Source organism: Pantherophis guttatus, chromosome 1 (genome assembly GCF_059756535.1).
Source record: "Pantherophis guttatus breed Tessera chromosome 1, ASM5975653v1, whole genome shotgun sequence".
NCBI classification, from domain to species: Eukaryota; Metazoa; Chordata; class Lepidosauria; order Squamata; family Colubridae; genus Pantherophis; species Pantherophis guttatus.
In genome coordinates this window covers 66,666,898-66,691,362 of record NC_142063.1, presented here as the reverse complement: position 1 = coordinate 66,691,362, position 24,465 = coordinate 66,666,898, and the positions used below count along the sequence as shown (strand labels likewise).

Here is a 24,465-nt window from a genome sequence, read left to right as displayed (position 1 = left end):
CAGAACAACCTCTCCCCTCCTGAATTCTTTCTTTCTGTCTTATAAAATCAGACCAGGTCAGCATGCTCCGAGTGTCATCAGTTAAGTACTGGAACCCAAGAAATATTGTTTCTTTGTTGTTGTGTTCACCCTTTGAAATAATATTAATCCTGAGATCCATATAGACAGGACCCCGATGGCTTTTAGGAAGATGTTTGAGAATTGGCTGTTAGCACTGGGTGTAGTTCAAGATTGGAGATGACCTTGCTAATCATGGATTTGTATGGTCTTTGGAGTTGATTTTGTTCTTACAAATTGGATGAATGGATATATAACAGCAGTTGACGGGAGGAAGACACTTAAAAAATATTGGGCAGGCACTCCAGTGGGATTGGCAGTGCTGGATATCAATGGTAGCAGCAACAGCTAATGAGAGTGAGGGATGAAGAGGACTAAAAACATGACTGGGGTATCAGCTGCTGGAAACTGCAAAGGGAAGAAGGAGCCAATTCTCACCAGCCTTTCTGTGTACACCTGAACTGCAGAACAACAAAAGCATTCCAGACTTTGATTCCAGACCTTGATTAAACCCAAACACCCACTTTTGTTCAGAACAACCATATTTCTTTCCATATCTTGCAACCCCATTCCCCTCAAAAGAGCTCATTGTTGTTCCAGATAAAGACTAAAATATTCCAAAAATAAGCTTTATTTTGGTGATGGATCACCCAAACCCATATATTCTACACATATCTTTAATTATTACTATTTTATAAAGTATGTTTGCTTATTAATATTTTACCATTGATTTGAATTGCTATCTATGGCAATTAGACAACCTATGACCCATTCATTCTTTTGTCAGTATCTATTTACTTGAAGAGATACACAGAATGACTAAGGGCAGGCAAAAAAGCAGACTGGGAATGACCCTTTGCTTGTGAGAAGCTGGAGGGAAGTGTCTGAAACCATGATCACATGACCTAAGCTGATTGCAATGGCACTGCAATGATCACATATTTGCAAATACAACTGGTTTGAGGATGCTTGAAGTTTCAATCCAGTGGAAGTTAATGGGTCCTGGGTTTTCTATGCATTCTTTAAGTTACTGCTGCCCTATATCAAATTGTTTCGGCTAATTGAAAGTTACAAACAGACAAATAAAAAGGATAGTTTTAGTGGTATATATATGGAAGAACTAATGAGAAGGAAGGACTCACTGGAGAAGAGCCTAATGCTGGGAAAGATTGAAGGCAAAAGAAGAACGGGACGACAGAGAACGAGGTGGCTGGATGAAGCAGTAGGCGTGAGCTTAAATGGACTCCGGAGGATGGTAGAGGACAGAAAGGCCTGGAGGAATGTTGTCCATGGGGTTGTGATGGGTCGGACACGATTTTGCAACTAACAACAACAACAAATATGAATGAAGTATTGATCTGGAATAACTCCCTTTTTTGTTTTAATGAAAATAGGAAAAAATATGAAGCCATAGCTAAAAGTTGTAAATATAAACTTTGAAATTTTTATTTCATGTACATGGGAAATTTTATCACACAATTTACATCTTTTAAAACTGTAAAATGGTTAAAATGTGTACAAAATATGCTTTGAAATCATTCTTTGAAAAAAGTATTTACTAATAGCATCACTACTGGGGAGGAAAATCAAATTATTCTTCAGTTCAGTGTGCAAATGAAATATAAAAATAGAAACACTACAGCCCTACAGGTAGCATTTCCTGATAATTTATTTAAATAGAACATCTACACAAACAGGAGATTAACTATTCCAACAGTTATGAAAAAAAATAATTTATACAAATTCAAGGAATGGAATACAAGATATCAGAGAGAAAAAAATCTAACAGAATATAAGAAATTGTTCTCAGCACTGTTCCAATGCTGTTTTCTTACTGGGAATATGAATTTTGACTATATACAACTTGCAATATATTTTTTTATTTAAAAAAAAAACCTCCTTCTAATACTACAGTAGCTTTAAATTTTGTTAGATATTTAAACTCTGCTTGATCCAAAGGTTTTTTTTTCTTCATTTTTCAGTCAAACAGCAATGAGGTAATATTTGTATATAAAAAATTCGCCTTTGACATTCCTTGTTTTCTAGTAACAGGGTTGTAGAGAAAGTGAAGCTACTCTTACACTACAAGCAGTCTTCAAATGATGCCCCAAACATCCCCCCCCCCAATGCAATGTGTCTTCTGCAGTCCACACTGGTGAGAAAATTGGGTATTCTCTTGGAATGAAATGATGCCCTTAGTCCTCCATATTCTCCAAACAGATCTTTTCTTTTTTATTTGGCATACTGACCAACAGGAATGTACCATAATCTTAACCAGCAGTATTACAAAGGTGATAAGGCCAACACATGAATACCTCCTGTGCAAATAACATAGGTCAAAGGATTGTGACCTACGGTAATTTGAAGCTATTCCATTTTTTTTCCTTGACCGACAGGGACAGTCAACGTATACATTTTCTGTTTTGGCAACACAACAATAAGTAGCCTGCTTGGTTACTTTGTCAGCTGTTTTGCACAGAGGAAAAAAACACACTGAGAACAATTCCTACTCTATTGTTCCACATTGCTTAGGGGAACTTACTCTTTGCGATCTAAAATAGTATTAAAAGTAACTATCAAAATTCATTTAGAACAATAAATAACTTTTATTTACAATCTTTCTGTCATAGAAAAATGTAGCAAAATGGATAGTCTTGACGCATTGTTTCCGTTTTAATCTTACAGTCCTTTGTTATTCGGAACAGGCAGGATAGGTAAAAAATAAATATTTTACATTTGTTTTATCTACAGATGTCTTCCACAAAAACCATTTTTGGAACATTTTTTTTTAAAAAAACCCTCACCCTTGCATTTTGTAGAACAGAATTTTGCATTTAACTATACTCGTCACTCATTGTGCTTTTGAAACTTTCATTAAAATGTTTAAAAAGTTACTGAAGGCCACCACAAGTGCTAAATTGAGATGAAAGTGCTTTTTGACACTTTTAATATTGTTGCTGGATCTGCATGAGAACCAGATCATGGATGCAGCAGCACAAGAAATCTTGCTTTACCCATATGTTCCTTGCCTTCCTTTTTTCCCCCATAAACCTGCTTCAATCAAATGTGCCATGATTGTTGTTTCATTTGCCCCATTGTAGATTTTTTTAAAAATTGTTAATATTGCATGTGGCTAGTTAGCAAGTATAACTTGCAAGTATTTTCCTACACAATTAAGCAAAGTAGGCCCTATTTGTGGAAACAGAATTAAGGTATAATCTTAGGTGTGAGCATAAAGTGATCCATACTGCTGAATTAAGTGGGGTTTACGTCTGAGCAAATGTGCACTGGATAATGATCCAGGACAGTATGTAACAATTCATCCAATTTACCTTGACATAAACCCTAGGAAGCATAGTTCTCTTTTAGAAAGTGAGGCAAACTCAAACCTAACTCAAACCTTCTTCCCTTCCTTCTTCTATAGGTTGAAACCTCTGGTTTAATTTTTAAGTAGTCCACATAAAGATACCCTTGTTGCAAAAGTGCTGATCCATTGGACCTCCAGTTAAAAAGAGGCAGTGACAATGCCCAGCTACTACAAACATCTTTCTCAAAGAAATGTCTATTCATTTCTGAAGCGGAGGAATGTTCTTGTTCCTGAAAGACATGTTTCTTCTGTACTAACAGAGGTCAGATGGGAAGATTTGCAAATTTCTCTCTTTCTCTCTCTCTCTCTCTCAAAAGCATTTCCTCGAAACAGGTCATGTAGTCTGAGTCTCACGAAGGCAGGAAGAGAGGAATGAGCAAAAAACAAAACAAAACACAACAAATGGTCCCCCAAGGTTCCTAGAAATTTAACAGTTCAGAAGGTGCAATACCAGCATTTTGAATTTCTATAATTAATTGCCTTCCAATCATTGATCTGCAAAAAAAGAGACAAAAACCATCAATTGTTTAGTAATTAAGCAACTACAATTAGAGATAAATTTATAAAATAGTAATCAACATACAAAATAAAGACCTAACTGTACTTGTTCTTGTACAAAAGGTGGGGTTATTTCAAAGGAAAATATGCCAGTAACAAGCCTACTGCTTCTCTAATGAAGCAGTTGCCCAACTCAGTTATCTGTAAATCATATAGTTATTTAATTTAAATTTAAGATCCTTTTCTTATCCAGCAAAAAAAAAAAAAAACTATTTGCAAACACAATTCTTATTTATATTTATTAAGTGTGGTCTAATATTTCTTTTTTTTAAAAAAAATATTAAGTTTATAAAGATATACTAAATACTTCATGATATTAAATCTAACAAAACAAGGTATGTTCTTACCTTTACACTCATATTTTAGATCAGAGAAGAATGTCATTTCCTGAGAGAAGACAAACAGTCCTAAGCGACCACCAGCATAGGTTTTGTCATAGAGAGGGCCAGAGTCAGCCATGATCTTCTTTCCTTCAAACATTACCACTCTGTAAGGAAAAGCAGTGATAATTAATCTTTAGCATGAAATAACATACAGTACTTACACTGTAACCTTGAACAAGCCTTTTGCAAAAGATATGAATTGTTCAGTCTATATCAGTGATGCTTACCTAATGAAGCCAGTTTTTGGCCTGTGAGTGAGACGCCATCTATAAGCAGTGAAATCTTTCCAACCTATCTGACGAGGGTCATGCCACAGAGTCTTTACCTGAAAGGTAAATGTAAGGATGAATTGTGCATTGCAATTACATTTATATAAGCCCTGGAGATAAAACATAAGCTCTTAGCAGGTACAGAAGAGTTTTTCTTTAAAAAAAGTTGGTTATGCTTAAAATATTTTTTAACGTAGCTATGTCTTACATTAGTGCAATTTGCCAAGATTTTTGAAAAGAAAAATGAATTCATTAATAATAGAAATTATCTATTACCTGTCCAACAGTATTTCCAGTATGCCACAAGGCATTACGAAGGTGCATTCCAGGACCTGTGGTAGAGTTTACTACTTTGATAGAAAGACCCGAATATCCTTGAGCTTTGGTTGGCTGTGATTCCCAATATGTTTGGGTAACCTGCTTCCACATGACCACATAAAAACGGCTGCTGGATTGATACCCAAATACAAAGCCAGCATAGTCATCATCTCTTTCCGTGTTAATGAAGAAAGTACCACTGAAGTCAACAGCATTAAATTCATCAAAACCTGGGAAAAAGAAAAATAAGTAACTGTTAGCTTTCAGATGGATGTCAATTCATGCTTTAATGTTCCTATTTTGTAAGGTTTTCATTAACAAATCTCTCTCTCTCTCCCTCCCTCCCTCTGTCTCTCTCTCTTTAAAATTGGTCTGAGGTTTGTACTCAAAACTTCTAATCAAAACATATATTTTCTGGATGATTATGTTTTTCCTCTCACTATTTGCCCTGTCGAAGTATTTTTATACCACAAATTGAAATTAAATGGAATTAGAACTATGATTCATGATTGCATCCTAAATCACAATTTATATCCATTGCATTGTGCAATGCTGCATCTTTCCAGCAAAAGCAAAAGTGAATAGGCATACTGAACAGGGATCCAGTATTCAGAAAGAGCTTTTTGTATATATATTCAGAAGTTCTGTTATGCAGACGTATTGTCCTATTGGATAAGGCTTAAAGGAGCTTAAGCAACATTGTTGTTGTTTAATTTCCTGAAATCAATGTTTTTATCCTTGCCCTCTTTTTTCAGTGCCTGTTCATTCCAAAAACTGAGCATCTGGTATTTTTAAGAATGCTTTATGAAAAACATTTTTTTAAAAAATATTTTTTTAAAACAATTGTAACATGGTGATGAGGTGAAGGAATGTGAATGTGAGGACGAAGAATACCTATATCCTTATATAACAATATGGTATTTGTTGACCAGAAGGAGATGATTCTCAGTGGATGTGTGTGTAGGCACACACATATAAAAGAAGCCAAAACTTTGATGCTCACCAATAGCAAGTCCAGGATCACAGTTGACAGTCTGAACCAGTTCTTTGCCTTTATGACGAACAATCCAGTTGGGATCAATTTGAGATGTTCCCTTCGGATCCAAGGGAATCATCTGGAATCGACGGAAGTCTGTCTCACTTATGTGAACATTCTCAGGGCAGACGTCATCAATGTCATTAACGTTATCATTGTCAAAATCATCTTTGCATGCATCTCCCCGCCCATCACCTGGCAAAAAATAGAGGAATAAGGGATGAGTTCAGAAAGAAAGAAATGAACATGAGAGCCAAACATGTGGTATACTTTAGACTTCCAGTAGCAGATAGCTTGAGCAATTATACATATGAACAGTTCAAGAATTAGCTAAGTGGCTGGAATCCTTAGTAGCTAAAGTAATTTTTAAATAACAGCAACTTTTAAATGTTTAAACAGGAAGGCCTGTTTAAACATGTCCTAAGACCTGGCTATGTTCCTTGATCCTGGGTTACCATGGGTGGTATATGCCCCTTGGAAGATATTTCAGTTGTTAAATTGATTGTTTTTTCCTCTAGGCTTTGTTTCTTTTGTTTTTTCTAGATGTAGAAAAAGTATGCATGCCTGTATGTATGTATAAATGTACTCTATGCGTGTACAAATTGGAGTAACCTAACATTTTAATAAACAAACAAACAAAATTTAAATATTACAAGGCGTAAAGGAATGTTGCATTTGCAGAAAAACCACATATTCATTCATATTAATGCTTTGTAGTACACTACATTGAAGACTTCATTATATGTCTAAATGTTATGCCGTCTCTTTCTAATTTCATGCAAATTATCTTTCTTACCATCCGAATCAACTTGGTCACGGTTGGGAACCAATCTGCAATTATCTCTGTCATCAGGAATACCATCATTGTCATCATCATGATCACAGGCATCCCCTTTCCCATCTTTGTCATGGTCAGCTTGGTTTGCATTGGGCACATAAGGACAGTTATCGAGATTATTCTGGTGGCCATCTTCATCAATATCCTGGTTGTCATCACACTTATCCCCTACACGATCGGAATCTGAATCCATCTGAAAGCAAAATGTGGAACATTTGTCAGGACAAAGATTTACAAACCCTGGAAGGTAGCATCTAGAAACAGGAGGCAATCCAGAGGTCTCTTTTGGGGCTGAACCTCCAATGGTCAGATTGAATCCTTCATTTCAATAGCTTGTGGAGAAGCAGTTTTCTCCACAATGGGCCTTTTACTTTACTAAAACGAACGGAGATAAATATGTACAGCAAAATACTAATGTGCACTCAAAGTTTGGAATTATTGGGAACTTTAGCTCTATGTAGGATTCACCTTCAGTTAGTGAATGATAATCTCTTAACACCTATCCAGTTTGTTTTGGCATATTGGGAAAAGTAAAACTTTGCTGTGGCTTCTATTATCTGTAGTGCATTTTTAAGGTTGGTAGCAACCGTAATGTTTCTGCATTTCTAAAATATAATCAGACGATGTTTAGATGTAGAATGCTATATTAAATAAATCATATAAAAAACAATCGGCCTTCAGTTTTAGCCACCACATAAAATAAGTTATCTGAAACAGATTTTCATCTTAAATATAGACATAATTCATTGTAGTGCTTAATCCGGTACATTATATTGGAAACTAATAGGGTTTTGAAACTGTACATATCCTTTAAACTAGATAACCTGCAGGATAAATCTAAATTCCGGCTATTTATTGCACTTTGGCAAGGACTATTCAAGCATTTCAATTATGCTGGTGAGGACTGTGCAGACTTTCCCCACTGCTACTTTAGACTTGAGTGAATGAAATGGGATGGGATAGATCTCTCCATATTTTTAGTTCTTAATCAAGTAAAAATTATTTTGAGCTTTTTTTAATTAAAAAAAAACCACATTGGTGATATAGATGCTCTGTATTACTTTATCCTTTATCCCTAATGAGCCTTTTTATGGGTGCATTTTTATAAAACTAAATTCCTAGCCTCAGGATATCATAAGTCATGATATCCATACACATACAAACTTTTTTTTGCAGATTATATATTGTTTGACATTTTAACAGTATTTTTATTGCTAAATTCCTGAAATAGTTAGGTTGAAAAGCAATAATTTGAGGGGTTTATTTTATTTAATCCACATTTAATAAACTTGTAACCTCTACATAGATCGCTCTTTCCCATTATTAATTTTACTATATTGCTGGCTGATGTTGCAGTACAAAATATAATTTTTCACCCGAGTACAGTGTTGTGGTTAAGATGTTAGATCAGGGCTGAGGAGACCCAGGTTCAGGTTTATCCTCATCCATGGAAATTCTTTTGTTGGTATGAAAATAAGAGTGAGTTTTGTGCATTTTGCCTTTTTCTAATAACCCATGGAATCTAGATTTAGTGAAAAAATTATTACCAGATGATTTTTTTTCCCTATCAGCATCATGTACCTTATTTAACAGGATTTATGTTCAGATGTTATGCTCTGAAAAATCACATTTAAGATTTAGATTTTTAATGAAGGAGAGTATTTGTAGCACAGGGTTGAAATGAGAGGTCCTTGGGGTTCTCTGAACTTGCTTGTTTTCTTGCAGATGTTTCATTACCCAAACTAGGTAACATCATGATGATGTTACCTATTCTGGGTAATGAAACACTTGCAAGAAAACAAACAAGCTCACAGAGCACCAAGGACCCCTCATTTTTATTTTTAAAAGACGCTCTGTCCCAGGTAAGAACAATGGTATCGTTTCTAGCTTAGTTGACATATGTTGCAGAGCTGTACATGACATTCTGTAAATTAGAAGATTAAATAAATATTTAATTGCCCAAGGGCACTTGAACTGACCTGGTCTGGATTATGCGCCATTGGACAGTTGTCACACTGATCTCCAACTCCATCCAAGTCTGAGTCTATTTGATCCACATTGTACACATATTGGCAGTTGTCTCTTTCATTAAGAATGCCTAGAAATGTAGAGGAACCCATTCAGGTAACTTTAATGATAAATGCATCTAGATAATAAGTTATTGCATAAAAGTAATTAAGAGAAGATGGTTCATAGAAGCCAAAATCATAGCTTATAATTTTAGGCATATAACATTTATAGAACTGACATTTCAGTTAACTATTCAATAGCAGCACATCTTCAATTATATCTACAAACCAAATAAGATGCAGTATGAAATTAAATCTGCTTCTATAGAAGCTGCCATGTATGACATAAAATAAGCATATGAAAAACATAGGATGCTATTAGAATATGCAACAGTAAAAGTACCTCCAAAATGGCAGGTGTATAACTTAGTTTCTCTATTTTTCATTTATTTATTTGAAATGTTTGGTACATCCAGGTCATCATTAAGAGTAGAACTTGCTCAAGGGCAGGCTATCTATCTTGAGATGGCTTGGACAGTCATGCCATAATAGAAGAAAAGAAGAAGTAACCAAACTTTACCATCTCCATCAATATCCACAGCACAGGCATCGCCTTCTCCATTTTGGTCTGTGTCTATCTGAAGAGGATTGTGATTGTATGGGCAATTATCACAACGATCACCAACATCATCCCTATCATAGTCATACTGTTGTGGATTGTAATTGAATGGACAGTTATCCTGCAGAAGGAAAATTTAAAAGCCTTGTTAAAATATGCTCAGATATTTGCGCAGGTAGTGTCATGAATAACTTATTCAGTAGATTTACTAGAGTAAGAAGGGTAGCAAAGGGATGTTGCGAGGATTATTTCTTTGACACGTAAATGAGAGGTGAGCAGTGACAAAGGTGATAAGTGATGCAGCATCCATATTTTATTGCAAAATTGATATTTTTTTTTTTTTAAAATCAATTTTTAGCTATAAATTAGTTAACTATTTCAAATTGCTGCTACCTTTCAATCTTGTAAAACTAGCTACCTTTCAACCTCGTATCATGGATTCAATCTCCTCCTCTTTCTGTGTTTTACATTAGAGGTAGGGAGGGACAGTATATTGATGGGCAAACCTGTCATTTTACTATGAACAGAGTAGGAAATGGGCAAGGACTGTTATTTCTTATCTTACTTTTTCTTCCACTGACTGCATGGGAAGAAATCTATTAATCCATTCCAAGGTTTCACTGGATATACATGCAATTTTCTTTTGGTCTTTGGCTATCAATGAGATGGACATTGTCTATACTACAGAGGAGCATGAATGTTTTTTTTTTACTAAACTTGCCCTATCATCAGGAATGTTGTCATTGTCATCATCATCATCACAGGCATCACCAATTCCATCATCATCATAATCTTCTTGTCCAGAATTGGGAAGGTTAGGGCAATTATCCTGCGGAAAAATATACAGAACATGTGTCTTTAATTTCACACAAAGTAGTGCTCAGATTACAAAGGCAGATCCTGTCTTGGTGATTCTTTAATTTAGAGCATTGTCAGCATCACTAAAATCAAGATTTGTGAACAAGAAAAAGAAATTATTCTGAAACACTTATGCTTGCCCAAAATAAGCATTTTTAAAAAACAACAACATGTGAATTATGATCAATCAGTTGTGTCCATGGCAACTAATTTATTTAAATGTACTACACACATAAGAAATACGTCCACTATCAGATTTTCATAATATTGTGCCCTTTTGTGCTATCTCCTTTAGGTATGTGATTATTTTCCTCAGAATTATTTTGCATCACAAAATTTGGAAAAATGGCCACTCTGTTTCATCTCATAAATTCATTTAAGAAGTATTAACTCAATAAGCTCATACTAAAATACTAACCAAACCACCTTTTCCCAGTATTAAAGGGTGGAATGTCATATAATGAAGAAATAGGCTTACTTTAGTGCAGTGGTAAGTAGCATTGGCAACACAGTGAAGATCCTCATTTGGCCATCCATCTAAATCAGTGTCTTCTCCACAGATAATCCCATTGCCGGCATATCCTGGTTTACATTCACAGCGGTACATCGGGTCACTGAAGTGTCCAAGGTAGATGCACTTGGCATATTTGTTGCAGGTGTGAGTTCCATCAGCACATGGATTACGTGGCTTGCATTCCTGAAACAGAATTAAGAATACACTTGCAGAGATGTCTTTACCTCATTCTTCTTTTAATGTATCAAAGGAGGACTGACGGCTGATATTTCTACTGTGTTTTCAAAGCAAGCAGCTATTGACTATGATTTTGTATGAATTCTCTTTGAAGAGAATTAGGTATATGGTTTTCTTTATCATGTTTTAGATACCGACTGGGGCTTCAATTCTCAGTTGTCACTCTCTTTACACAAAAGAAAGGACTGCCCAGTGAATTCTACCTACCGTTTGTGGCTCTCCACTTGCTTATTTTATGGGTTTCCAGCTTAATTCAAACTGAATTTCTTATACACAACTGGTTGCCTCTGAGCAAAATCACACAGCTGCATGTAACAAGGTAAACTGTTATCTGGTATCTTCTTTAATTCTTGGTCATATATGGAACTGAAGGGGCCCTAGATTCAAAAGGGTCTGAGGTTTCATAAACAGGAAACATCTCTATTTTGACAGTACCTGTTTGTTTGCCATTGCATCTTCCACTCCCTGACCAAAGGGCTGTGTTCCTGTGAAGCGGGAGGGACAAGGCTGGCAGTGATAACCAGGTACAGTATTCTCACATCTGTGTACTCCACTAAGTACAAAGCACGTATCTGGGACCTCTTGGCACTGAAATATGAAGACATGGGAGAAAGTTTTAGCCATAGATTCATTTGCAAATATCTTGAACATTGAATAGATTAATGCATGCAAATTATCTTACTTCATCGATATCTTTGCATCTAATTCCATTTCCTTGATAGCCAGCAGGGCACGGACCACATTTCCAGGAACCATCAAGGAAACTAGTGCATTTAGTTCCCGCAAAACAAGGATTAGACAGACATCCATCTAAAAATGGCAAGAAAATTGGCACAAATCAAGTTTTATTTTCTTGGCTGTTCTCGCCATTAGACAGAACGAGGTGGCCACCTTAAAAATACCTGATAGAGTATCAGGAGTGGCTACAAGATTACAAAAGTCATAATGCAGTCATTTTGCCAAAATATTTCACATTTCTTTGTTATGAAATTTAAATTGTTGCATTCTCTACTTTGCCACACTCTTCTGAAAATGACACAGCACTCTATTATATGCTTCTTGATAGTTTACGATGGGCCATTACTCACCGATTGGGCAATCCTGCTTGTTGCACATCTGAGTGGCTGTTGCATCACCAATGCAATCCTTCCCTTCAAATTGGGGCTCTGGATTATTGCAGAGACGGCTGCGTTTCTGAATGCCTCCTCCACACGTAATTGGACAGGCATCCCAAGGTGACCATGGTCCCCAGTTCCCATTAACTGAAAAGAAAAAAAAAAAGGAATATTTCTGTGTCTTGGAACTGAAGGGGGAAATGCCATTGGCAAATTCAGGTTGATTTGGGTGATTTTTTGAAAAAGTTTTAATAATTCCTGTTCTTAGTCTCAGGTGATGAATATTAAAATACTATCATGTTTCTTGTATAAAACCATTTTAAACAGTAACTTACTTGGGCATGGGCTTTTCTGGCAAGGCATGTTTTCGCGTGCCTCTCCTTCACACGTTTTTCCTCCCATCTGAGGAAGTGGAGAATTGCACAGACGGATTCGAGTAATTAACCCAGTTCCACAAGTAACAGAGCAGGAAGACCAAGGGGACCAATGGCTCCAACCACCATTCTGTCTGACTGTAAGCAGTAAAATGTTGCTTAGTGAGTATCAAAACATTGTAATAGTCGATTAGGAAATTACCATACTGTGGGGTCCTTGGAACTCTTTGAGTTTGATTATGCTAGCACTGATGATATTACCTAGTTGGGTAATGAAATATCTACAAGAAAAGAACCAAATTCAGAGAGCACCAATGAACCCACAGCTCAACCTGAGCTACACACTGCAAAAATTATTTAGATATTGCTGTCACTTGAATCAGAAAATCTTTTTTTATAGGAACTATTTTTGTTTTAATCATCAACCATCTCATAAATCCTATTACAACTGAATGTAAATCAGTGTTTCCTAGTATTAAATATGGAAAGACAGAGTAAAAATAGATAGCAGCTATCTATAATGTAAAGAATTTGAATGCTCACATCTCTTATCACATTCTTGCATGTTACATATCCGTGTTTGCACTGAGGAGCCTTCACAAAGATGGTTGATTCTGTCACAAGAACGCCCTCTCTGCTGAATCCCATTGCCACAGGTTGTAGAGCAAGTGGTCCATTCAGACCAGGGAGACCAAGCATCATCTGCGGAATCGCTTGCTGTAAAAAGAAGAAAAATAAATATAATAAATATATAATAAAATAAAAATAACCACCATTCTTAGAAGTTACCTCAATAGGAAGCAGAGATTGCTAAAATAACCGCACTTGTAGTCCTTTCTTGATTTTTTTTGACTTTTAATTTTTACCTAATTCAAGTTACTTTGACACAAGCCATCTATCTGCAAACTAAAAAAAAAAAAGATTGCTATTGTGTCCTTAGTTCAAAATCTAATATTTATAGCTGATCCTGAATGTAGTGGCAATTTCAAAGATGTCTGCATCTTAGTTTCAGAATTTCAGGCTAGAAACTCATATATTCACTTTTTGAGCTAAATTTTACCTCCTAGGTCAGGGGTCAGCAACCTGTGGCTCTGGAGCCGCATATGGCTCTTTCATCCCTCTGCTGCGGCTCCCTGTCACTGGTCGGCTCCACAATTGATAGGACTTTTGGTTAGGACAGGTAGAGGAAAAAAAAACACAACGCTAGGAGGAGACTCTATGGTGGGGAACCGGACTTCCGGTCAGCAGAGGAAAAAGGATGCCACACTAGGAGGAGTCTCTATGGTGGGGGAACTGGACTTCCGGTTGGCTGCAGAATTGAATGGGGGGCTTCCGGTTAGGACCTTTGTGGTTCTTTGAGTGTTTAAGGTTGCTGACCCCTGTCCTAGGTATAGGCATTGAAAATGCAAAAACAAACAAACAAACAAACAAACAAACAAACAAACTGAATCCTATCAAATAAGTTAAGGGGATGAAGTTACTTACGCCAACATCGTGGGCAGCATTCACCATCAGGAACTGTGGCATTGGAACAAGGCATGAGAGGGCAAGACACTTTATGGCACATTACAGCAGAATTCTAAACAGGAAAAAAAACCCTCATATTAAAAAAAACACATACATCTGACATTTCGTTTCCCAATGCCTTAATGCTCTACTACAACCAGTCATACTCCATTGTGCAAAATATCTTTTTCCCAACAGCTGTTTAACATTTAGAAAGGAGAGACTATAATTAGTATGGGAGAAGAGAGAGAGAAAATACTCATCTTCTTTCCAACTGGAAGCGGTAAGGATACTTTAGGGCTTGACTTTAAAACAACTTATGTCATCACGTTAGTAATCATGAAGCCAGAAATAGGCTTCAAATGTTACAATCAGGAGTGATTGTAAGTTTTGGAGCCTATTTTTGACTTTCAGTCCCATTAAGATGGATGCAATTTTAATAAGTATGCAGATGATTGCTGCCTGGAATCTGAACAATGGGTAGTTTGGCTTTTGGTGGAGGATACTGAGGCTTTTTGAAGTCAAAGCAAACCCAAGAATATGAAGCCGTTCAGTCATTTGCGACCCTTATTTATTTTTGTATCCTTTTGTTCATTTAATCAATAGCTACTATTAAATGGGAAAACCAAATTTTGTTGAGCAGCTTTCCAGATCTTGTCTAATTAAGCTAATAAAAATTCTCAAAGTTGCCATTTTGGTTATTTGCCTGAATTTTATTTGATCATTAGAGTTATTGGTAGAATGGATTTAGGAAAGTTGGCTCCACATTCAAACAAATCCATGTTGTAGCTTGATGTGTATTTTCATCTTATGCCAAAAAACAAAACAAATGACTATGCATAAGAAGGAACGATAACTTTTGCCAATTCTGCTCTTTAAAGGATAATAGACAACATGTTTTTGTAGCTTTAGGGGATAACATAAACAAAGACTGAATTAGATGTCAGTAGTACAAAGAAAATCACAGAAGCTTTATCCAAATACAACTGTCTTAAACTGTCAAAAAGGGAGCTCTGATTAGGAAGCAAGTTTAACAGAACTTTCTTTGCTGCAAATATTCATTCACAACATATAGATGGTGGCAGACTTAAGTTGAAAAGAATGTATTCAAACTTTCTTATAAAGACAGTAATAGATATTTGGGTCACCAATTTCTCTGCATAAGCTACATTTTGCATAATGTACTAACTAGCTACATGATAAATCCTTTACTGGTGGGCTAGCTGTAAAGAATCTTACCTGGCAGGTACATGTGGTACAGGTGTCAGTGGTCCATTCAGCTGCATTTTCATACACAACATTATTGTGGAGGCATATTCCTTTCTTTATATAAGGTGGGGCGATAAGTTCCTTTACATCATACATAAAAAGAATAGATAATAATAAAGATTTATAAATCTGCCTGAATCCGACAGAGCAAGAAAATTGCCTTTACACTGATTACTTAGAAAGGATTATGCTTCCATGTTAAATGCTATACTTCTAAATACCTATATAGTATTTAAATGATATAACTAAAGTAATACATTTATTTTTCTCCATTTGATTGGTCACCTATGTTAGACCATGTGGAAAAAGCTTTTAGGGGAAGTGGGACTATATACAGATGCAAGTTTAGCCAGATTTCTAGGATCATAGTTGCTAGAGAAAGTTTAATAAAAAAATTGCAAATGACTATAGGTAGACCTCAATTTATGACCATAATTGAATCTACAATAATGGTAATAATTGTGATAGTTGTTAAGTGGGTCATCTTGTGACCGCACTCAATTTTACGACTTTAAACAAATATTGTATTTGATAAGTAAGCCCATTGTTTGCTATGTTTTTTTGCTGAAAACTGGAAGTAAATGCCAGTTTACAGCAAAAAATGTGATACACTGCAGTCATGTGACCATGCCAACAATCATGCATGCAGGCCAATTGCCAAGCATCCAAAATGTGATCACATGACTATACAGGGCCGGCTGGCCATTGGAACTTCAAATCTGGGTTGTAAGTAGCTTTTTCACTGAAACTTTGAATAGTTGCTGAGCAACTGATTGTAAGTAGAGGATTACACATCCAGCAGGATATATCTACTTTTAGGCCAGTTGCAAAAACTATTCATTTTAGACACTGACTAAATTTGTAATGCTATATTGGCTTTGATTTAACATAATTAGGTGAAGCTAAACATTATATTTCATTCAGCATACTACAATATAGATCTAATCATGGCTTAACATGTATGAAGCATCTTAGGTAGTGACCTTGGCAGTTGAGAAGAAAGAAAAATTGATTTCTTCTTATGCACAAACATAATCCAGGCTGGTCACTTTAAAATATTTCTTTCTTACAGTACTGTAAGTGAATGTCTGTTTCTCATCATTTTGGAATGGAAAATAGTTAGCGTTTATGAGTCAAGGAGTCCTTAGGAGGCTTTTGATTCTTTCTTGGATATTTAATATCCACTTACCATATGGTTGACAGAGTCCTGAACTTTTATAACCAGGGCACGCAGGCTTTGCAGTTCTAGAAACATTTTGGTTAGATCGTCACAAGAAAAGCCACAGATGTCCTTGGTTTTCTGGCCAATGTAGTTGGTACGAATGGCTGGACTGGAGCCATTCATGGGATTGTCTAATTTAATAAGTGTTCCAGTAGCTAAAGAAACAATTAAAACACATACAGATTACATATAGAAACACTGTCAAAACTGCCAGAAATAAGCTTAAACAAATGTAAGGCAATATTTCCTTAAAATACAGTGGTCTGCATTTCATTTTGTGTCAAACCCATTCATTTCACATAAACAGGAATCTTATAATCAATGGGCCAATACATTTGAAGAAAAAGGTTTCCAACGTACAGATCTGACAGCCTTTATTCCTCAGGATGGTTTCCAGTGAAGTTCCAAACACAAACCGTACATTCTGCAGCATTCCCTGAAAACATAAAGATTGAAAAAAATCCATCACTATTGCAAGGGAAATTTTTGATGCATATATATGTGTTTTAATTGGCACAATCGTCCATTTATGTTTTAACTCACATTGTTTTTGCCTATAATTTATTAGTCAGCTTGGGTTAGGAGTGACCTATATTTTATTCAGCCTGTGTAAGAATTTTCATACCTATATTTAAAGATGTTATTATTTTCATTTGTAATACAAGTGTAAACTATACTGGCCAGAATTCTCATTAGGTGATAATAAGTCAGTCTTTCACTTCCTTTTCGTATCAACAATGATCAAATCTTAACATTGCCTAATTTTTAACAGAAAACTCAAATTCAATTTAAAGCTTACACCATTGGATGCATTTTAACTGTACATATTAATATTCCAAATGTCAGTTAAATCCCCATTGCTGTGGATAGGAGTCAATGATGAGTAGTCAGGGGCAAATATTTTACTTTCTTGAAACTATTTTTTTTCAAAATGGCAAATCAAATTGGCTTCCTTGAATTGGACTCTTGAACCTGTTATAAAAAAAGTATCTTACCTGGAAGTTGTCATTAACTCCTCCTTTAGCAATACGGAGTCTGGCTCTGTTGGACAGATCCCGAGTGAAGATGTCTTGAATAGGAATTTCCAGCTCAACATTGGTCATTTTTTCACAGCCCACATAGAGTTGAGCCTGATCCTCTTGTACAAAGAGGGTGATGCTACTCCATCGCGCAATGGGCAACTTCACGTCCTCCACTGACACCAAACTTTGGTTACCTTCATCGGGAAAGACACTCAGGTCCAAAGTTTTTGCCTTGCCATTTAGCACCAACTTAAAAACGTAGCCAGAATTATCCTTGCGCTCCACGGCCAGTATGGTGCCGGCATCCTTCTTTATTGGACGAAGATTAGCTAACAAGATGAAGCCCTTCTCGGCTTGGATGGAATAAAGAATGTCTTGAAACTTGTGATCAGAAACCGCAGGGATACGGTTGGCATCATCTATGCGGTAGGCAGGGCTGGAAGTCTCTAGTCCTTTGATCGAATGCACCCCCAGTCCTTTGTGGGCTCCCTTGCGGCCAAAGCCAATTAACTCAAAGAAATCGTAAACACTGTTATCGTCACTAGTCTCTGTCAAGATAAGGGAGAGGAAAGGAGAGACAGAAAGAGATGGTTATGTTGGGCAGGGACAGGTCTAAATAGCTGCTACTGCTGTTATTATTGGACTCTTTCTTTTGTTGATAAGAGGAGTCCCAAGAAATATATGCTGTCAAAAGTTATAGAGGAAAGGGTTTGGATCTTATAGTCCTCTGGTCACACAGCAATTTCCCATCACTACAGCTTGGGCTCTGCTGTAGCAAAGCAATAGAGGCAAGCTGCAAAATACTTGGCTTCCCATACACGGTTCCCAGTTTTTCCTGGTGGAATGAGCCAAGAGGATCACAGAAGAGCAATTGGCCAAATGACAATAGAAAATCAAAGTCCAGAATCCTTCTTGCCTTTCCCCTTGCCTCCTCCAGGGACTCTGAAGTTGCATAGTGGAGGGCAAAGCAAAAAGGCATAAAGTGGAGATTCCGGAGTTATGATCCAAGGTTTTTGGGACAAACCCAAAAGAGGGAGCCCAAAGCAATAGAGAAGGATGGAAAGCCAACTCTGCCCCCAAAAGAAGCACAGCCGAACAGAAGGGGCTCAGTAAAGCTTCAGGGCAGCTAGGTGGATGGATTGCTAGCATCTGGCTCAACCTAGAAGCCGGGCACAACGCTGGAGCAATGCCTTGGATCACCTGAAGCATCAGAGAATGGCTGAGGGTAATGACCCTCCCCTCCCGCGATGGAATCCGGCAGCTGGGCTCAGCCTACCGCCAGCTCTTTGACTTTATAAATAAAGCTTCCATACAGAACTATGACACCCAGCCTACCCGTCCCTTTGCTGTGCGCCTGGTCTGGCTTGGAGCGTCCCTGGCCCGGCGCCCTGGCCCCAAGCGAGGCGGATGCCAAGGTCAATAGTCCGCTCGGAGCCAGAACCCAGAAGGAAAACGCCTCGCGCGCCTCCAGCCCACCCTCCCTTCTCAAATATCAAGCCACAAGCCGGTCCAGTCCCACCACCCCCTCCCCGCCCAGCCGGGGAAGCCCAGGGCAGAGGAGCTGCTGAAGCAAGAAAAGCGGGACAATCAATTGCCCACGTCGGGGCACCATCCCTTAGCTACAGGCAGCTTCCCACCCCTGGCTGATGGCGGCCACCGCCGCGCAGGCAAAGTCGCCTTGGCAGTGACATCCTTTCAGGGCACGGTGGCTGCCTTTTCAACCCGGTACTCTCGGCTCTGTTGGTCTGCAACTCCTCGGCGTTTGCCCACAGCAGAGAACGAGAGGTATAAAGTCCAGCTGGAAGGCGCCAGGTTAGAGAGAGCTGTACTGGGTAGCAACTCTATTGTTCCGTTTTCAGCTGTTTCTGCCAGCCCTACCTGGATGTAAGCTGGACATCCAGGTTCTCTAGAGACTTTCTCCCTTCTCTCCCTCGAAACTTAATCTCGCGTTTGAGCGGATTCTTCTTTCCCCACCCCCTCCGCGATCCCACAATCTTTACCTGGAATCCGGTTTGTTGTGGAGACTCCAAGCATCAGGAGGAGAAAGAGACCGCCGGATAGCTCCATGGCAGGAATCTCGCCCCAAGGGACAACCTTCAAGCAAGAAACAAACCGTCACCGGTCATTCGACGATCTCGGACTATCGTCCTCGCACCTCCTGACCTAACCTAACCACAAGCAGCCGTCTCGAAGCAGAAGCGCGCAAGTTAGGAAGGGGCGGTGAGAGATGGAGGAAGAAGAGGGAGAAATCGTAACTACAGACCAAAACCTCGAGTGAGCAAGGTAGAAGAAGGAAGGGAAAGTATTGGAAGGAAGGAAGGAAGGAAGGAAGAAAGGAAGGAAGGAAGGAAGGAAGGAAGGAAGGAAGGAAGGAAGGACGGACGGACGCTGTAGCTTTTTTCTATTTATCTTGTCTTTTCCAAGCGAAGTTGTAGGAGGGGAAAAAAAAGTCTTCAGGACTTACTTTTTGTAGGAGGCGGCGAAGGATCCCCCAGAATCAGATCCTCTCGAGAGCAAATGTGGTTTTTATAGAACTCAGTACAAAAATCCTTCCCGGTGTTCTTGGGCTCTGCGAAGTTTCCCCTTGCGTGGGCTTAACACCTTGGTCCAGTACACGTCCGAGCGAGTAGTCTCCTTTGCGGTCCTGGAGCAGTCCGAGAGCTCGAGGGATCTTTTGCTGCCGGAGGACTGAAACGGATCAAGAGGAGCTCTCGTCCCTCCCCCAGGTCTCCCCTGGTGATCACCCTGGCTGTTTGCACTGAGCGGCGGCAGGAGTTCCCTCGCCTTTAAGGAGGTCGGTTGCTCGCACCCCCGAAACTCCGCGAGCCAATCAGCGGCGGGCGGACAGGAAGCGGGCTGGAACGGATCCAATTAACTCGCAACGAGGCAGAACAGAGGCATGCGCGCACCCAGGCACCCCCACATACCAAAATGCAGTCCGGGAGAAGTCAGTGATGCGCGGGGGCGGTTGGTGACAAATTCGTTCCGATCAGTGGGGCTTTCACCCCCCTCCCTCCCACCCTTGGCCACCTTGGGTGGGTGGGGGGAGGCTGTATTGTCCCTGGAGCTTTCCCATTTGGCAAAGGAAGGGATATTGTCTACATTCCAGGCAGTTGTGAATTCCTGGGTGTACAATGTGCGGGGAAATTCCTCTCAAGCCCAATTCATCAAAAGGGACCAAATACGCTGTGCGAGTTCTGCGCATCTAATGGACGAGTTCCCCATCCCTGGACGTGCCGAAACAAAAGAGTGCCTCAAGGGAGAGCAAATACAGGCGTTTTTGCTCCTTCCAGCAACCTCGCCTGTGTCTTCTCTCCTCATCTACGCTCAGAACCTGCATCCAAAGTTCAACTCTGCTACCCTTCGCTTCAAGAACTTCAGTGGTCGGAGAAAGTTTCTTGACAGCCTTCTGCGCCTTTTCGCGTTTCGTCCTCCTCTTTCTCTTCCTCATCTTCCACCTTGGAACCAGACCCTGGTCCCGTTATCCCTTCCCAGAGCACAAAAGAAGATGTGGGGTGGGGGTGAGGAAACACAAAGGGTTCTGACGCCTCTCCCAGTTAGTTAGGAGACTCTTAACTTAAAGCTGATCAGGTGTTCTCACGAGCGCGCGTGTGTGAAACAGGTTTATCAAAAGTGTCTAGTTTTTTAAAAAAAATTTTTAATTAAAGTCATCCTGTGAGTAAACAAAAATAGCTTGTTCTCTTCATCCTGCTTATGGACACACAACAGAGGACAATACACTGCGGGCTTCGAGCTACCCAGGAGGATCCTGCTATTTCGAGTAGTGAATTTTTTTTTTTTTTTTTGATAGTCACGTTTCATTTTGCCCGGCCCGCGTTCCCCTTTTGTTCCGATATGGCGCGGGAACGTCCGCTAGGGGGCGCCGGATGAATTCTTTATCTTGCGGGTCAAGCGAGGGAAAAAAAGGGTTTCGGTTCAAGATCGGCATTCCTCGGCCGGGGAGGGCGGTCGGGCGGCTGCCCTTTCCCTTTTATAGAAAATCGGGAAGAGGAACGTCAAACGTCTCTCCCTTTCCTCTCTCTCTCTCCCCCCCCTCCCGCCACTTTCCCAAGCAGACGCCTTTCCCCCCCCCCCTCCCGTGCGTATTTTCGTAGCACTTGCTCCTGTTTGGACGCGAGCGGGAAGAAACCACCCAGAGGAAAGCTGGCTGCCCCCGTCTAGTCTCTTAGATCGGAAGGAATGAGGCTTGGCCGGTCCCCTAGTTCTGCCTCCTTTCCCCGCGGCCTTGTTGCGAGAGCTCCCAAACGGAGGTTTTTTCGCAGAGGCTCGGGGGGGGGCTTTTGCAGCTTCGCGTAGCGCAGGTTTGGCGGGAGCAGCTTTGCAAGCCCCCCTCGTGACTCCCGCCGGTCTGGAATCCCATTCACGGCCTCCGCCTCTAACCTGGAAGCCGAGGCAGGCCCCGGGAAGGCTGACCTGAAATGTCTGAGCGAAGCTGCTCTTTGCGCTTCGTTGCCTTGTGACTGTTAGGTAAGCAAATACCAGGTAATCCTGGTTCCCTTCCAAGCGAGAACCGAACGGGGAATACCGTCCATTCCCTTGACCGCTGCTTTTGGCTGACCCGCTTTAAAACAAAACAAAACAAAACACGGAGCCCAGCCTTCCTGAGAACCAAGCAGGGGGTCTTGAAAAGATCCATTGTTGTGCCCGAAAGCCCCGCTGGCTCATTGGAACGATTAATCGATTACTCCCACGGCATCGAATCAAAACTGCTCACACCAGGCGTTTTAATCAGGAAAGCCCATGACAAATTCTATTAGCCGGAGCAGCTCTGTCCCCACTTTGACGACAGATGGAAAAAAAAAAAAAAAGCTTTCCCACAAGATAAACCTTAGCTCTATGTAGGTCTGCAGAAGCCAGTCCCTTTAGCCAGGTTGTGGGTTCTTCTTCCTTTTCATGGGATTGGATGGTTCCTAAGCACAAAGAGCAGGGGTGAAATGCTCTGGGTTCGGACCGGATCGCCAGATGTAGCGATGGAGGCGGGTGGTTCGGAGAACCGGTAGCAAAAATCCCTGCCCTCCTCCCCCCCAATGCCCAGCTGAGCCGCCCAATCATCAGAGGCTTTTGTTTTTTAATTTTTAAAAGCATTTTTTTCTACAACCTCTTCCGCCAAAAAAATGCTTTTAAAAGTAAAAAAAAAAGCCTCTGATGATGGCGCGGATCAGCTGGGATCCTCAGAGGCTTTTAAAAGCATTTTTTTCTACAACCTCTGGTTGTAGAAAAAAATGCTTTTAAAAGCCTCTGAGGATCCCAGCTGAGTTGCCTGATCGGCAGAGGCCTTTAAAAGAAAAAAAGTCTTTGCCGATCAGGCAACTCAGCTGGGATCGTCAGAGCCTTTTGAAAGCATTTTTTTTGTAGAAAAAATGGTTTTAAAAGTAAAAAAAAAATTGGCCACACCCACCCAGTCACATTATCCTTCCCACCAAGCCACGCCCATGGAACCGGTAGTAACAAATTTTAGATTTCACCACTAAAGAGAGTAGGGTTGGTCTAATGGTTAAGGTCCCCAGGCTAGAAACCAGGAGATTGTGAGTTCTAGTCCCGTTTTAGATATAAAAATTGGCTGAATGACTTTGGGCCAGTTACTCTCAGCCTAACTCACCTCAGAGAGTTGCTGTTGGGACAATTGGAAGAGGAGGAGGAATTAGGTATGTTTGCTTATCTTGAGTTATTTATAAAACTAATGAAGGATCTCTTCCTCCTCTCCTCCATCATCCATCCATCCATCCACCCATTCAACCAGCCACCCACCCATCCATCACAATTGTTAAGTAGCCTATTATCTTAGTATAAATAAATGCATACAAAGGGAAACTTTCAGAGGTAATGAAGACAAATTATCTTTTAGAAAGAAAGAAAGAAAGAAAGAAAGAAAGAAAGAAAGAAAGAAAGAAAGGTCCTCATCCAATATGAGGAATCTAAAAAAGAAAATCCTCAGAGACAATCGTATTTGGACTGAAGCAAGATTTTCATCATTTTATTGGCTCTTCACAGATTTCAAGCCTTACATTGAAGAATGAGAGTAAAGGAACCTAATCAGCGGTGAAATCTGATCTATCTGGTTCGTGTGAACCAGTTGCGCTGGTGGCAGGAGGCTCCGCTCACCCGCTGGGACATCATTACGTCCTGTTTTTTACCCTCTGCTCATGCGCAGAAGGCTCTGCGCATGCACAGAAGAGGTGCATATTCCCAAACCGGTAGTGAAGATAAGTGCATTTCATCACTGAACCTAATGCATTAGAGATCTGTGGCCCCTTAACAATACCAAGTCTTCTCCAATTATCATCTATTTGGCCTAAGTGGAGGTTTCTCAAGGAAATCATCAAGGAAATAAATAGGTCCGATTGTTTCTGACAATAGAGTCAAGTGGTATGTGGCTTGTTTTGGGGCAGAATGCTTTGTAATTTGAGGATACTCTTTTATCCAGCATTGTCATTAGAGATCTAATTGATCTTGGTGGCTCAGAGCACCTCTTATATTATACTGATATACCAGCTGCAATATATACTTTCCATACTACAAATTATTTAACATTAATTGCCCCATTATTGCAGTGAAGTACATGTGTAGCAATAAATAACTGGGTCTGACTTCTAAAGCAATGGGATGCCATTACTTTGTCATCTGTAAGGACTTCCCATCTTTTTTTCCAAATCTGTTCAAAGTGCTAAAGATCCCAAATGAATGGGGCTAGATCAGGGATCTGCAACCTTAAACACTCAAAGAGCCATTTGGACTCATTTCCCACAGAAAAGAAAACACCAGGAGCCACAAAATCCTTCCCATGCCTGACTATTTCTTGAACGGCCACAGAACTAGCATATGTAGTTGAATTAAACATTCTCTTTTCTTCTGAAACTTTTCTTTTCTTGGATT

The 24,465-nt window shown here is 39.5% G+C and overlaps 1 protein-coding gene across 1 annotated transcript; it reads right to left on the bottom strand.

Moving 5' to 3' along the window:
- Positions 1-1,478: 1,478 nt before the first annotated feature.
- On the bottom strand, positions 1,479-21,184 carry THBS1 (thrombospondin 1). The gene is made up of 22 exons (XM_034417890.3): positions 20,036-21,184; positions 19,572-19,665; positions 17,545-18,119; positions 16,910-16,985; positions 16,517-16,704; positions 15,298-15,408; positions 14,038-14,131; positions 13,096-13,269; positions 12,514-12,690; positions 12,152-12,325; positions 11,746-11,873; positions 11,499-11,651; positions 10,791-11,009; positions 10,176-10,283; positions 9,416-9,575; positions 8,806-8,924; positions 6,785-7,019; positions 5,956-6,183; positions 4,911-5,182; positions 4,593-4,690; positions 4,330-4,469; positions 1,479-3,919 (listed from the first exon to the last, which is right to left on the bottom strand). The coding sequence occupies exons 2-22, from the start codon at positions 19,636-19,638 to the stop codon at positions 3,912-3,914; spliced, it is 3,504 nt and encodes a 1,167-aa protein (XP_034273781.1). The 5' UTR covers positions 19,639-19,665; positions 20,036-21,184; the 3' UTR covers positions 1,479-3,911.
- Between the last annotated feature and the right edge of the window lie 3,281 nt (positions 21,185-24,465).